The 12,372-nt window shown below is 41.4% G+C and overlaps 1 protein-coding gene across 2 annotated transcripts in view; it reads right to left on the reverse strand.

Moving 5' to 3' along the window:
- Positions 1-12,372, reverse strand: part of ARHGAP26 (Rho GTPase activating protein 26) — a 636,281-nt gene that overhangs the window by 449,532 nt on the left and 174,377 nt on the right. For both annotated transcript variants that reach the window (XM_006891116.1, XM_006891115.1), the window contains exon 5: positions 4,701-4,802. In XM_006891116.1, the coding sequence (XP_006891178.1) occupies positions 4,701-4,802 (102 nt within the window). The remainder of the gene's footprint in view (positions 1-4,700; positions 4,803-12,372) is intronic.

The raw sequence follows: 12,372 nt of genomic DNA on the forward strand, positions 1-12,372 counted from the left end.
TTTCCTTAAATATAGCTTTTAAATACCTAACTGATGCCACATGAGTGAGAACCACAGGTGAGGATATGAGGGAAGATCCTAAACACAGTTATGTGCTCATTTAATTTACATATCCACAAGTTACATATGCGTGGGTATCATCTAGTGTTTATATCCCCATGCAGAGCTGGGAGGAATCTTTCTACATTATGTCAAAAAGACAAGGGTTTTTTTTGGTGTTTTTTAAATTTCTCCATTATATATGATAAGACTTACCTGAGTAGCTATGCTGCTTCAAGAAAAACTTTCTTATGTATCTCTTTCTTTTTCCCTTATCAGGTACAAGACTTTCAAAAATAGGTTAATGCTTTATACTTTCTGTACTCTCCATCAAACACTTAACTACTAAACGCTGGATCAGGGAGCTCTGGTGGCCTAGTGTTAAGGAGCCGCGCTACAATCACAAAGGCACACGCCTCAAGACAACCAGCTGTTCTGCGCTAGAAGGATCACCTTCCATGTGATTTACAGCCTCTGAAAACCCACTGTAGCATCAGCTATGAGTCAGTTCCAACGCAATGACACACAACAACAACTCTAGATCCATCAAAAATTAATGTGTAAAGTCCGTTAGAAACTTGAGCTGAAGACTGACAACCCCACAAGAGTAGCAACAATAAATGTTTGTGGTGGTCACCCAAAGAACTGTTTTAACTACTCATTTCAAAGTATTCTGGGGAAAACGTACATTCCCCACTGTAGATGTACATAGCAAATCTGTGGCCTATTTCTCAGATCTCTCAGTGAGACAGCATCAGATGAACATCCGCTCACAGAAGCATCAGAATTGTATTTGCTCAAAATGAAACCAAATTTAAGGGTAAGTGTTAGCCTGGAAGACACAGCTCTTAACACATATCCTGTGAAATGTCATGCAAAATTGCTGAAAGCTAAAAAAGATGACAGGGAAGTCAAATTTGGGTTTTTCATTGAGAAACACTGTGTCTCCCAAAAATATAAAATCCCTTATCATTATACAAATTTTCATGGGGGCAGCCACTGCGTCAGTCCTCAGTGAAGGTCTTCCTCTGTTTTGATGATTCTCTTCTTTTCCAAGCATGATGCTATTATTCTCCAGGAACTGGTCTCTTCCTGGCAGCATGTCCAAAAAATGTGACATTCTCTCCATCCTCCCTTCTAGGGAGCCTTCTGGCTGCACTACTTCCAAGACAGATGTTTGTTCTTTTGGCAGTTCCCAGCAGATCCTTATCAACACAATTCAAAAGCAGAAATTCTTCTTCAGTCTTCCTTATTCATTGTTCAATCTTCACCTGTTGTTTTTGTTGTATTGTTGACTGCCTTCGAGTTGAGGTCGACTCATAGCTCTATGAACAAAAGACCTAATGCCTTTCCATAACTATTGTCTTTTCTCCAAGTTCATAGCATTTACAGAGGCATGTGGCTTAGGAAGTAGAAGCCACTCCTGCTTCCAAAACTGTTTTACAACTAGAAGCTCCAAACACTGTCCACACTGGGAAACCATTCTGGTATTTGTAGCAATGGTACAAGGTTCAGCATCACAGCAAACTCAAGTTACTGACAAAGAGTGATGTACAAAGTGGAAAAGTGTTCCTCCAGATATAACAGCACTAGTTTCATTTAGCAGCGGTTAAGTGTCATCAAGTCGAATACAACTGAGAGTAAGCTTTGCACAAAAGACCTGAACTCTGTTCTATAATTAACAACATTTCTGTACAGAAATCTGTTCTATAACGATCATCATTTCTGTACCTTTATGAAGTTTATAGAGTTTAGAAAGTTTGTAGAGTTGTCAGAGGCATCTAGTTTAAGAAGTGGATGCTACTCTTGCTTCCCAGTATAAATCTGGAAGCTCATCCAACCAAATATTTTGCATAATGGGTAACCATGATGGTATTTGACAAGACTATGGAACAGTGTGCAGCATCACAGCAACATCAAGTTGTTCAGTTCAGCAAATAGAAGATTGCTATATCATTTAAGGAATATTCATTCAAAAATTAATAAATGTTGGCCTGCAGTCCCATCCCCTCCCCCTGTGGGATTCTAGAACCACACCTTTGAGCAGACCTCCACCCTAGGCAAAGGCTCAAGGATACCCACTCTTGGGGGGAAAAGAGCAGTAAAACACATCAAACACGACCCTAAAAAACTTCCCTTACATGTCAGACAGGACTGCCATCAAGGTGCCAGTTAGCAGCCAAACTCCCAGAGTGGAGGTTCCAGGCCTTGGCTTACATAGTTGTTATGTGCATTGAGTTTCCCGCAGCCCACAGCGACCCTATGTATAACAGCTCTGAACCCTGCCATGTACTGGGCCAATCTCATTCATTTCGACACACCAACCCCATTGCCCCAGTCACTGTATCAATCCATCTCGTCTGGGGTCTTCCTCTCCTGCTCTGTCCCTCCACCCTTCTGAGCATGATGTCCTTCTCCAAGGACTGGTCTCTCCTGGCCTCATGCTCAAAGTATATGAGACAGAGCTTCAAATTCCTAACCTCCAAGGAGTAACCTGGTTTCACCCTCTCCAAGACAGACCTATCTGTTTTCTTGACAGTCCATGGTCTGTTCAAGACTCTTCTCCAACACCACAATGCAAAGGCATTGATTCTTCTTTTGTCATCATTAGTAATTGTCCAGCTTTCTTTTTTTTATTATTATTAAATTTTATTAGTTTTAATGAACATTTACAGAGATTTTGGGTTTTCATTCATTCATTGTTGCACTGTTTAATTGTCCAGCTTTCTGATGCATAGCAAGTCATTACAAAGACCATGGCCTGCATTAGGCGCACCTTAGTCTCTAGACTGACACTGTTGATTTTCAGCACTCTAGAGAGGTCCCTGACAGGAGATTTTCCCAATGCAATTTTGAGTTCCTGACTGCTGGTGTTAAGAGTGTTGACTATGGGGCTGAGCAGGCAGTTATAGTTAATCTTCACCTAAGTATGAAGCACATTAAAATACAGTGGTTTGGGACAAGCACACTTTAGCTCTCAAACATGATATAAATGCTCTTTAGCATTTTAACAAGGTATTTTGCAGCAGAAGCATTTTTGCACAATGGCATGTCATTTAATATTTCCATCCCCTCATGGTTGGTTTGTTGTTTTTTTGAAAGTTCACAGAAAAGTTAATTTTCATTCATTCACTGTTACAATTACCTTCCTACACCACCAACCAGTTCACTTAAAAAAAAAACAAAAACCAAAAAACAATGACCAACAAGACCAAAACCCGAACATGCTTTCATTGTTCCGTAATTTCTTGACTACGACTTCCACAGCTGTTGACTGTGGATCCAAGTAAAATTAAATCCTTCACACCAGCAGTTTCTTATGCATTTATCACCATGTAGCTTATTGGTCTATTTGTAAAAAGTTTTGTTTGCTTTATGTAGAGGTGTAACATGCACTGAAGGTTACTTTAAGTCTTTGGTCTTTCTCTGGAAGTATTTAAATTCCTCTTCACATTCAGCAAGCAGGGTTGTATCAACTGCATATCATAGGATGCTCATGAATTTTCCTCCAAATCTGATGCTGAGTTCTTCTTCAGAGTTCTTCTTCAGAGTCTAGCTTCTTGTAATATTTACAATATTCTTGTAATATGTACAAGCTAAGTACATATAGTGAAAGAATAAACTCTTTCCTGATTTTTAAACACACAGTGTTCTCTCCCCGCCCCCCCAAATACCTGCCCCTTTGTCTATGCACCGGTTTTAGAAGTACACAATTAATTGTTATGGAATTCTCACTGTTTTCTGTAATTTGTTATGATTCGCAGGCTAATAATTCCTTTGCAAAGTCAATAAAACACAAGTAAACAGATTTCTGATATTCTCTGCTTTCTGCCAAGATCCATCTGGCATCAAGTAATGACATCCTTCTTTCAACATCATCTTCTTGAAACTCTGGCAGCCATCTACGAATACACCACTGAAATTGTTTCGAAGTCTCTTCAGCAAGACTCTTTTTTCATACGATATTAATGATATCGTTGATAAATTTTGTCGGGTCATCTTCTTAGAAATGGGCACAGAAACGGCGCGCTTCCAAATGACTGGCCAACTGTCTTCCCATTTCCTCAGCAAAAGATGAGTGAGCATCTCTAACACCACACCTGCTTGCTGAAACATTTCAATCAGCACCATGTCGATTCCTGGAGCCTTGATTTTCACCAATCCATCAGCAGTTTTTAGATTTCTTCAATACTGTTGGTTCTTGATGATGTACTACCCCTGAAACAGCTAAAGATCTGCCAATTCTTTCAGACAGCTCTGAATATGCCTTCCACTGAGTCATTCAATATTTTACTCTCAGAATCTTTCAGTAAGATATAAGGGGGACAAAGTCAGATGGTAAAGAATTAAGAGCAAAATTAATGTTAACAGGTGAGGGCAAAGAAAACAAGAAAATGAATCTCAAGTTGAAAAGCAGCCCTTTCTAACAATGAGGGCCTCCCAGCAAAGAGGTGAAGCGGGCTTAGCCCAGGATGTTCACTGGCCACACACAGGCTGGGCAGCCACAAAAGGGACGTAGAGGAGGTAAAGGCACGAGGGGAGCGATGGAAATGGAGCTCCTGACTGTCACGGTCCCTTCCAACCCTTAGGGCAAGCAGTACATATCCACAGTAGCGCTGACATTTAAGCACCTCATCCAAGATAACACTGATGTTCCTTACCTCCTGAAGCTGAGATTCTTTCTTTTTGGAAGACAAACTCAAGTGTTTTTCCAAGATGCCACAATACTTCTCTGTCTCCTTGTCATACTTCTTTTTTGCCTCCTAGAAAAAAAGAGAATAAAGGATAAGAAAGAGAAAGAAAAAAAAAAGAATAAAATATTATAGGAGTAAAAATAGCTTCAATCGTCTTCTTTTTGCAGCCACATAGCTAGTTCCTTCCAACCACAGAACAGCAGCTGACAGGCTGGATCCTACTCTTTAAACTAATACCTATCACAGCATGGGACCAGACTCATTGGGTTGAAAGTCTATTATACAGGAACCACCGTGCCAGAAATTGGGAGCTCAGGTGGCCTAATGGCAAGAAGCTGTGCTGCATGCAATACAGAAGGCAAGCAGTTTGAATCCACTAGCTGCACAGGAGAAGGATGAGCAATCTCCTCTCATGTAATTAACTTCTAAAAACCCGCTGGAGGGTCAGCTATGGGTCAGAGAAGGATGGGCAATCTCTTATAGTGTGATTAACTGCCCCTGAAAACCCACTGGAGGGTCATCTATGGGTCAGTTCTTACTCTACAGTATGCAGTGGCAAACCCAGGACTCCGTCTTCTAACATGCTAATTGCAAAAGCAGAAAATGTCTACTTTCTAAAGCAGGAGGGTTTGTCAAAACTGGCAGTGGGAGGAGGAGGAAGTTATCAATGACACTAATATCAAAGATCAGTTTAGTCACTGGTGGCCTAGTGATAAGAAGCTGCACTGCAATCCCAAAGATAAGCAGTTTGGATCCTGCAGCTGCTCGGCAAGAAAAGGATGGAAAATCTCTTGCTGCGCCATTTAATGTCTCTGAAAACCCGCTGGAGGGTCAGCCTTGGGTCAGTTCCAAGTCGATAGCAATGAGTGAGTGAATGACAGTACACAAGGCACTTGATTGATGCAACATTTTCCCATTATAGAAAGTAGAACCTTTGAGCTGAGTATGAGCCGTACTTAAGGCTCACCTAATCATTCCCATTGGCCTTGTCAGCAAGCCTAACAGGGAGAGCCCTGGTGCTGGGGCAGTTTCAGCTGGCCAGGGGTGAGACAAAGCCAGAGAACATGAGTCACATTCTGCAATATTCTGGCAACTCGAGCCTCTACATTCCATGTTCCACATGCAAGAAGATAGCCAGAGAGTAAAGGAAGCAGTTACTGTCTTGAGAAAAACAGCAGCAAGATCCCCGAACAACTGTTGAAATGCTCTCATAGTGGGAGGGTGGGATTACCAAGATCCCCGAACAACTGTTGAAATGCTCTCATAGTGGGAGGGTGGGATTACTCAGTTACTCCAGTCAGAAGAAGGTTTGCATCTTTTACGGACTCTATTAAAGGAGCTCTTGTGGCACAGAGGTTAAAATGCTCAGCTGATAATCAATACGCTGGTGGTTCAAATCCTCCAGCTGGTCTGCTGGAGAAAAAGATGTAGCAGTTTCCTCCCTCAAAGATTATAGCCTTGGTGGACCCTACCCTACGGCTGTTCTAGTCCTATAGGATCGAGATGAGTCAAAGTGACCAGACGGAAACAAGTGTACAGAGTCTGATGTGGGTGGCAAAGGAGATAGTGGACAGAAAATCTCTTATTTTGGGGACACATTCTCATCACAATATTTACTATAAACACCACACATCCCTCTCCCAAAATCCGCGTCCTCATCTATATATTGAAGATGACAGGAAGAGATAATTGCTCTAGTTTCTTTTCGTTCAGAGGCTGTTTAACAAGACAAAACTAAGAATACCCATCTCAAGAGGTTGTTAGGACACACACACACACACACACCAGTAACTGTCAGTGATGATGATGGTGATGTGGTGGTAAAGATGAGGAAGGACATTATATCATCTCCATCTCCATCTACCTCCTTTAGATTAAGAACTATCCCTTGTTTTCCAAGCCTCGGCATTTGAAACCCTTCAAAGCCACCTCAAGTGGTAATTATAATGTTATTTAGATTTGTCTTTCTAGGGAGTTTTGGTGGCCTCGTCAGCAGGGAGTTATACTGCCAATGCAAAAGCAAGTGATTCAAATCCACCAGCTACTCCAAAGAAGATGGGCAATCTCTTCCATGTGATTTACAGCCCCTGAGAAATCAGCTGGAGAGTCAGTTATGTGTTGGTTCTGACTTCACGACAATGAGCTGGTTGATTTCATTTGTTTGTTTGTTTTTAATGTCTTCCTTCATTCTTCGATGAGCACATTTGCACACGATCCCCTCACTATGCCACTGCACAGGGCAGTGTCAGGCACATATTTTTTTCTAGTAAGTGAATGGTATATAACTAATGCAACAGCTAACATCAAATGACTACTAACTACAGACTCTAAATGTTCTAAACTGTTTCTATTCATTCACTTTTTTTCCTTCATAATATCTCTGTGATGTTTGTTTGTTATCCCATTTTAGAGATCAGAAAACCAGCATGATCAGGCAGGCATACAGACAAATGGCAAAAATTTGGATTTGGAATTAAGTCCTCTAGCTCTGGAGTCCACCCCTAAGCACTACTTTCTAGTATCTATTTTCACCATCAAGTCCAGATCTCCACATTCACATCTGATGCAGGCAATAATGACCTTTCCAAACTCCAGACACAGAGTCATGGTCATGCCAAGCTCCAGGCTGTGCCCACCATTCGGTAGTCACAAGTTAACACAAGAAGGTCCTCCTCGGCACTCTGCACTGAGCACTCAGACTTCTACCTCTGCTAAGTAGCAACAGGTTGTTATAGTAACCGGTGAAGCAAACGAGTGGGGAGTGGAAGAAAAAGTAATTTTAGCATCATATGGGCAGAATTCAGAAGCCTGCACTCAGGTGCAACTGAAAACAGCTGAAAGGAACTTGTGAGCTCTTAGGGATTCTTGAAATCATTCTCTATTGACTAAGAAGGTGTTTGTTATTTCTGGTGTTTTCCCTTAAATTTACATAATATTATAATAAAACTTATTGTGGTTACTGTTGGTAAGTGCTTGCCAGTCACAGTGACCTTATGGAAGGCAGCTATGCTCACCGCTATACCACCAACGCCACAGTGACATTATGAATAGCAGATCTTGTCCCTATTCCATCCCCTGCCATGATCATCATCTCTGATACACATAAGCCCATTGCTTAATTGTAGCTAAATTGCAGTTAATGTGTCAATTCATCTAGTTGAGGATCTTCCCCTCCTTTACTGATGCTCCACCTTTCCAAAAATTATGTCCCTTTCCAAGGAACAGCCTCTCCTAACAACATGTGCAAAATACATAAAAAGGAAGCCTCACTACCCCTGTCTCCAAGGAGAACTCTACTCTGGTTGCAGTTTCTCCAAGACATATCTGTCTGTTCTTTTGGCAGTTCATAGGCTATTTAGTACCTTTCTCCAACACCACAACTCATTAAATGCATCAATTCTTTTCCTGCCATCTTTATTCACTGTCCAGTTTACAGATGCATAACAGGTGACCAGAAAGACTGTGGCTTAAATCAGGCACACCTTAAACTTTAAAATGATGTCATTGCTCTTTAGGACTTTGAAAAAAGTCCTAAGAGTAGACTTTCCCAGTGCTATATATCTCCTGATCTCCTGACTGTTGGAACTAAGGATGTTGACAGTGGATCCAAGCAGGATGAAATTGACAATTACAATCTTTTCTCCATCAATCATGAAGAAGCTAATCATCCCAGCGGTGAGGATTTTTTATTTTTCTGATGTTGAGAATGTAATCCATATTGAAGGCTGCTGTCCTTGATCCTCTGCAGCAAGAGCCTCAGGTCCTCCTCATGTTCAGCAAGCAAGGTTGTATAATCTGAATAACTCGGGTTGTTGGTGAGTCTCCTTGCTGTCCTGATGCCACACTCTTCTTCATAAAGTCCAGCTTCTCAAATGATTTGCTCAGCATACAGAGTTCCCGTGCTCGGTTTGGACAACAGCTTGCCCGTCAAAGTACAGATGTTGTGTAAGTATAATAAAGTGTGCTGGAATTCCCGTTCTTCTTACTGTTAGCCATAGTTTGCTATGATCTACATAGTCAAATGGTATAGTCAATAAAGCTAGAGAGCTATTCTGTTGGTTTTCTCTGCTACTGGGACACATGGTGGGCCAGCTCATGGCGGCCGGAGCTCCCTCTTCATTAGGAGCAGGACCCAGATGCACTTGTTACTGTTAGGTGCTGTCAAGTTGACTACCACTCACAGCAATCATGTGAACAATGCAGCGGAACTGTGCCAGCTTCACCATCTCTACCATGCTTAAGCACACTGTTGCTGTCACTGTGTTAATCCATCTGGTTGAGGATCTTCAACTCTTTCATTGACTCTCCACCTTCCCAAGCATGATGTCCTTATCCAAGGATTAGCCCTTCCTATCCACATGCCCAAAGTATGTGAGGTGAAGCTTCATTACATTCTCACCTCTACAGAAGCAACCTGATTGCACCTTCTCCAAAATGTATTTATTTGTTCTTTTGGCATTCCATGGGATGGATATGAGTACTCTTCTCCAACCCCACAGCCCAAAGGTATAGACACTTCCTGTCACCTTTAGTCAATATCCAACTTTCAGGTGCACAGCAAAGAACTGTAAAGACCATGGTTCAGATCAGGTGCACCTTAGTCTTTAAACATATATCATTGCTCCGTAGCACTATGGAGAGATCCTTGACAGCTTATTTTCCAAATTCAGCACATCTTCTAACTTTTTGACTACTGGAAGCGAGAGTGCTGACTATAGATCCAAGCAAGATTAAATCACTGGCAGCATCAATCTTTTCTCCATCTATCATGATCTTGTTGGTTAAGAACACTGTAATTAAAGCACTCAGCTGTTACTAAAAGGTTGGTAACTTAAACTCAACATTGACTGCAGGAAAGAAGTGTGGCAGTTGGCTTGTATAAAGACTTGCAGCCTCAGAAACTCTAAAAGGACAGTCCTACTCTGTACTACAGGGTTACCGAGCTTGACAACAATGAGTTTGATTTTGTTTGTTTGTTGTGTTTTGTTGGGTCTTTAAAAAAAACACACACACACACACACACCAAACTAGCGGCCCAATGGTTAAGTACAGGGTTGATAACCAAAAGGCCCCAAGGTTGGCAGTTCAAATTCACCCAATAGCTCCACAGAAGAAAGACATAGAGATCTACCCCATAAAGATTATAACCTGGTAAATCTTATGGTTCAGAATTAACTGGGTGACACACAAAATCAATGTGATATAAGTCATGGGACGTGGATAAGGACCAGGCATGGTGCAAAAAGAGATAGTAAGGGGGAGGGATGAGAGATCATCTCAAACAGCATCACAATCATTCTGTAATGGGAATAAGAGAATATACATGAGAAGATAGATGATTTAGTGAATGACTAGTCTTAATTCTTTTCCTTTTCACCATATATAGTCCATCCTCCAAAAACAACTCACTTCTGTCCTTAAGATAATCAATACTAAACCCAAAGGGAGACCACTGAGATTTCTGTTCTTCCTCTGAAATAACAGTAGTAACCCCCAAACCAGTGACATGGGAAGAAGTCAGAGGCAGAGACCTCTATAAACAAAAGGAGCGACTGCTGGAAAAAAGTCTCAAGAATCAGGTTCGCTCCTCTTATCACTGAAACTCTGCTCTCATTGCTTTATGTTGGAACCTACTCATAGTTGGAACCCTTCAGGGGCGTTCTAGAGGCTGCAAATCACAAAGGAGGAAATCACCCATCTTACTCCTGCAGAGCTATCAGTGGACTCCAGTCAACCAGAGCGGATTCACTACTTGTAGCTTTGCAGCTCAATTCTCTATGGACTACCAGAACATTAGTAAAATTATTCCATTTGAATTTATTTTTTATTTTAATTAAATTATACAAAGCAAATTGAGTTCCCATGCAATCATTCATAAATATTTTGTTTTATAACATAATGTAACTTCATTCTTTCCACTTCCATCCTTTGACTCTCCTTTCCACTAATCCTATTTTACCCCTTTCTGCCCTCATCATTAAGAAAACACTTCCCTTTTGCCCTTATATGATCAGTTATTCTAAAGGATTAATGCCTCTTTGAAATTACTCTTTACCTTACAGGTCTGCCTATACTTTGGCTAAAAGTTAAGTCATAGGGTGAGTTTTGTTCCAGGTTCAAAGGGTAACTAAGGGCCTAGTTTCAAAGGTTCCACGACTCTCTATCAGACCAGTATGTCTAGCTATTTACATATTTTCTAGTTTGGTTTTACATTTCCCCTGAGTCTATCCAAGATCTCCTTAGTGGAACCAGATTTTCTTTACGGTACATATTTCTTTTTTTTGGCGTTTTTATTTTATTAATTTTAATGAACATTTACAGAGATTTTAGATTTTCATTCATTCATTCATTGTTGCACTTTTTTCTTACCCTCCTCCCCCGAGTTTGCGCCTCTCTTTGAAAAGCAGAAGATAAACTTCTTCATTGGTATACATATTTCTTAATATAGCTCTTTGATATGAATTATATCAAATATATATGTTATCATTGTTATGTACCATCAAGTCACTTGCAACTCATAGTGACCCTATGAACAAGAGCCCTAAACACTGCTCTATCCTGTGTCAACCTCGCCGTCTCTGACACACTCATTCCCACCACTCCACTCACAGAATTGATCCCTCTCATCGAAGGTCTTCCTCTGCTGTGCCGTCCGTCCCTCCACTCTCCCAAACATGGTGTCCCTCTCCAAGGTCCAGTCCCTCCTTGCTACATGCCCAAAGTATATCAGACGAAGCTTCAGAATCCCTGACTCCGAGGACCATTCCTCCAGGACAAACCCGTTTGTTCTTCTAGCAGTCCATGGTATATTCGACACTCTTCTCCAGCACCACAGCTCAAAGGCATCAATTCTTTTTCTATCATCCCTATTCACTATCCAACTCTCCGATGCATAGCACATAATTGCAAAGACCATAGCTTGGATCAGGCACACCTTAGTCTCCAGCCTGACATCGTTGCTCTTCAGTACTCTTGAGAGGTCCCTCACAGCTGACTTTCCGAATGCAATTCGTCTCCTGATTTCCTGGCTGCTGTTACCAAGAGTGTTGACTGTGGAGCCAAGTAAACTAAAACTGTTAACTATCTCAATCTCTTCACCATCCATACTGATGCTGCCAATTGGCCCAGTGGTGAGAATCTTTGTTTTCTTGATATTGAGCTTCAATCCATATTGAAGAGTGCAGTCCTTGATCTTCTGCTCTCTAGCAAGCACTTCAGGTCCTCCCCAGTTTCAGCAAGCAGGGTTGTGTCATCTGCATAATGCAGATTGTTGATGATTCTCCACCAATCCTGATGCCACATTCCTCCTCGCACAGCCCAGTGTCTCGGATGATCTGTTCTGCATACAGATTGAAGAGGTATGGAGACAAAATGCATCCCTGGTGGACCCCCTTCTTGATTTTGAACCATCCAGTGTCTCCCTGCTCTGTTATGGCGACTGCCTCTTGGTCCAAGTATAGGTTTCACATTAGCACAATCAAATGTGGATTCTCATTTTTCTCAGGGTCAGCCACAGCTTGTTATGATCCACACAGTCAAAAGCCTGTGTATAATCAATGAAGCCCAGAGAGACATTCTTTTGATATTCTCTGCTTTCTGCCAAGATCCACCTAACATTAGCTATAATATCCCTAGTACC

This window comes from Elephantulus edwardii, unplaced genomic scaffold (assembly GCF_000299155.1).
Source record: "Elephantulus edwardii isolate Elephantulus edwardi_28Jun2011 unplaced genomic scaffold, EleEdw1.0 scaffold00095, whole genome shotgun sequence".
Lineage (NCBI taxonomy): Eukaryota > Metazoa > Chordata > Mammalia > Macroscelidea > Macroscelididae > Elephantulus > Elephantulus edwardii.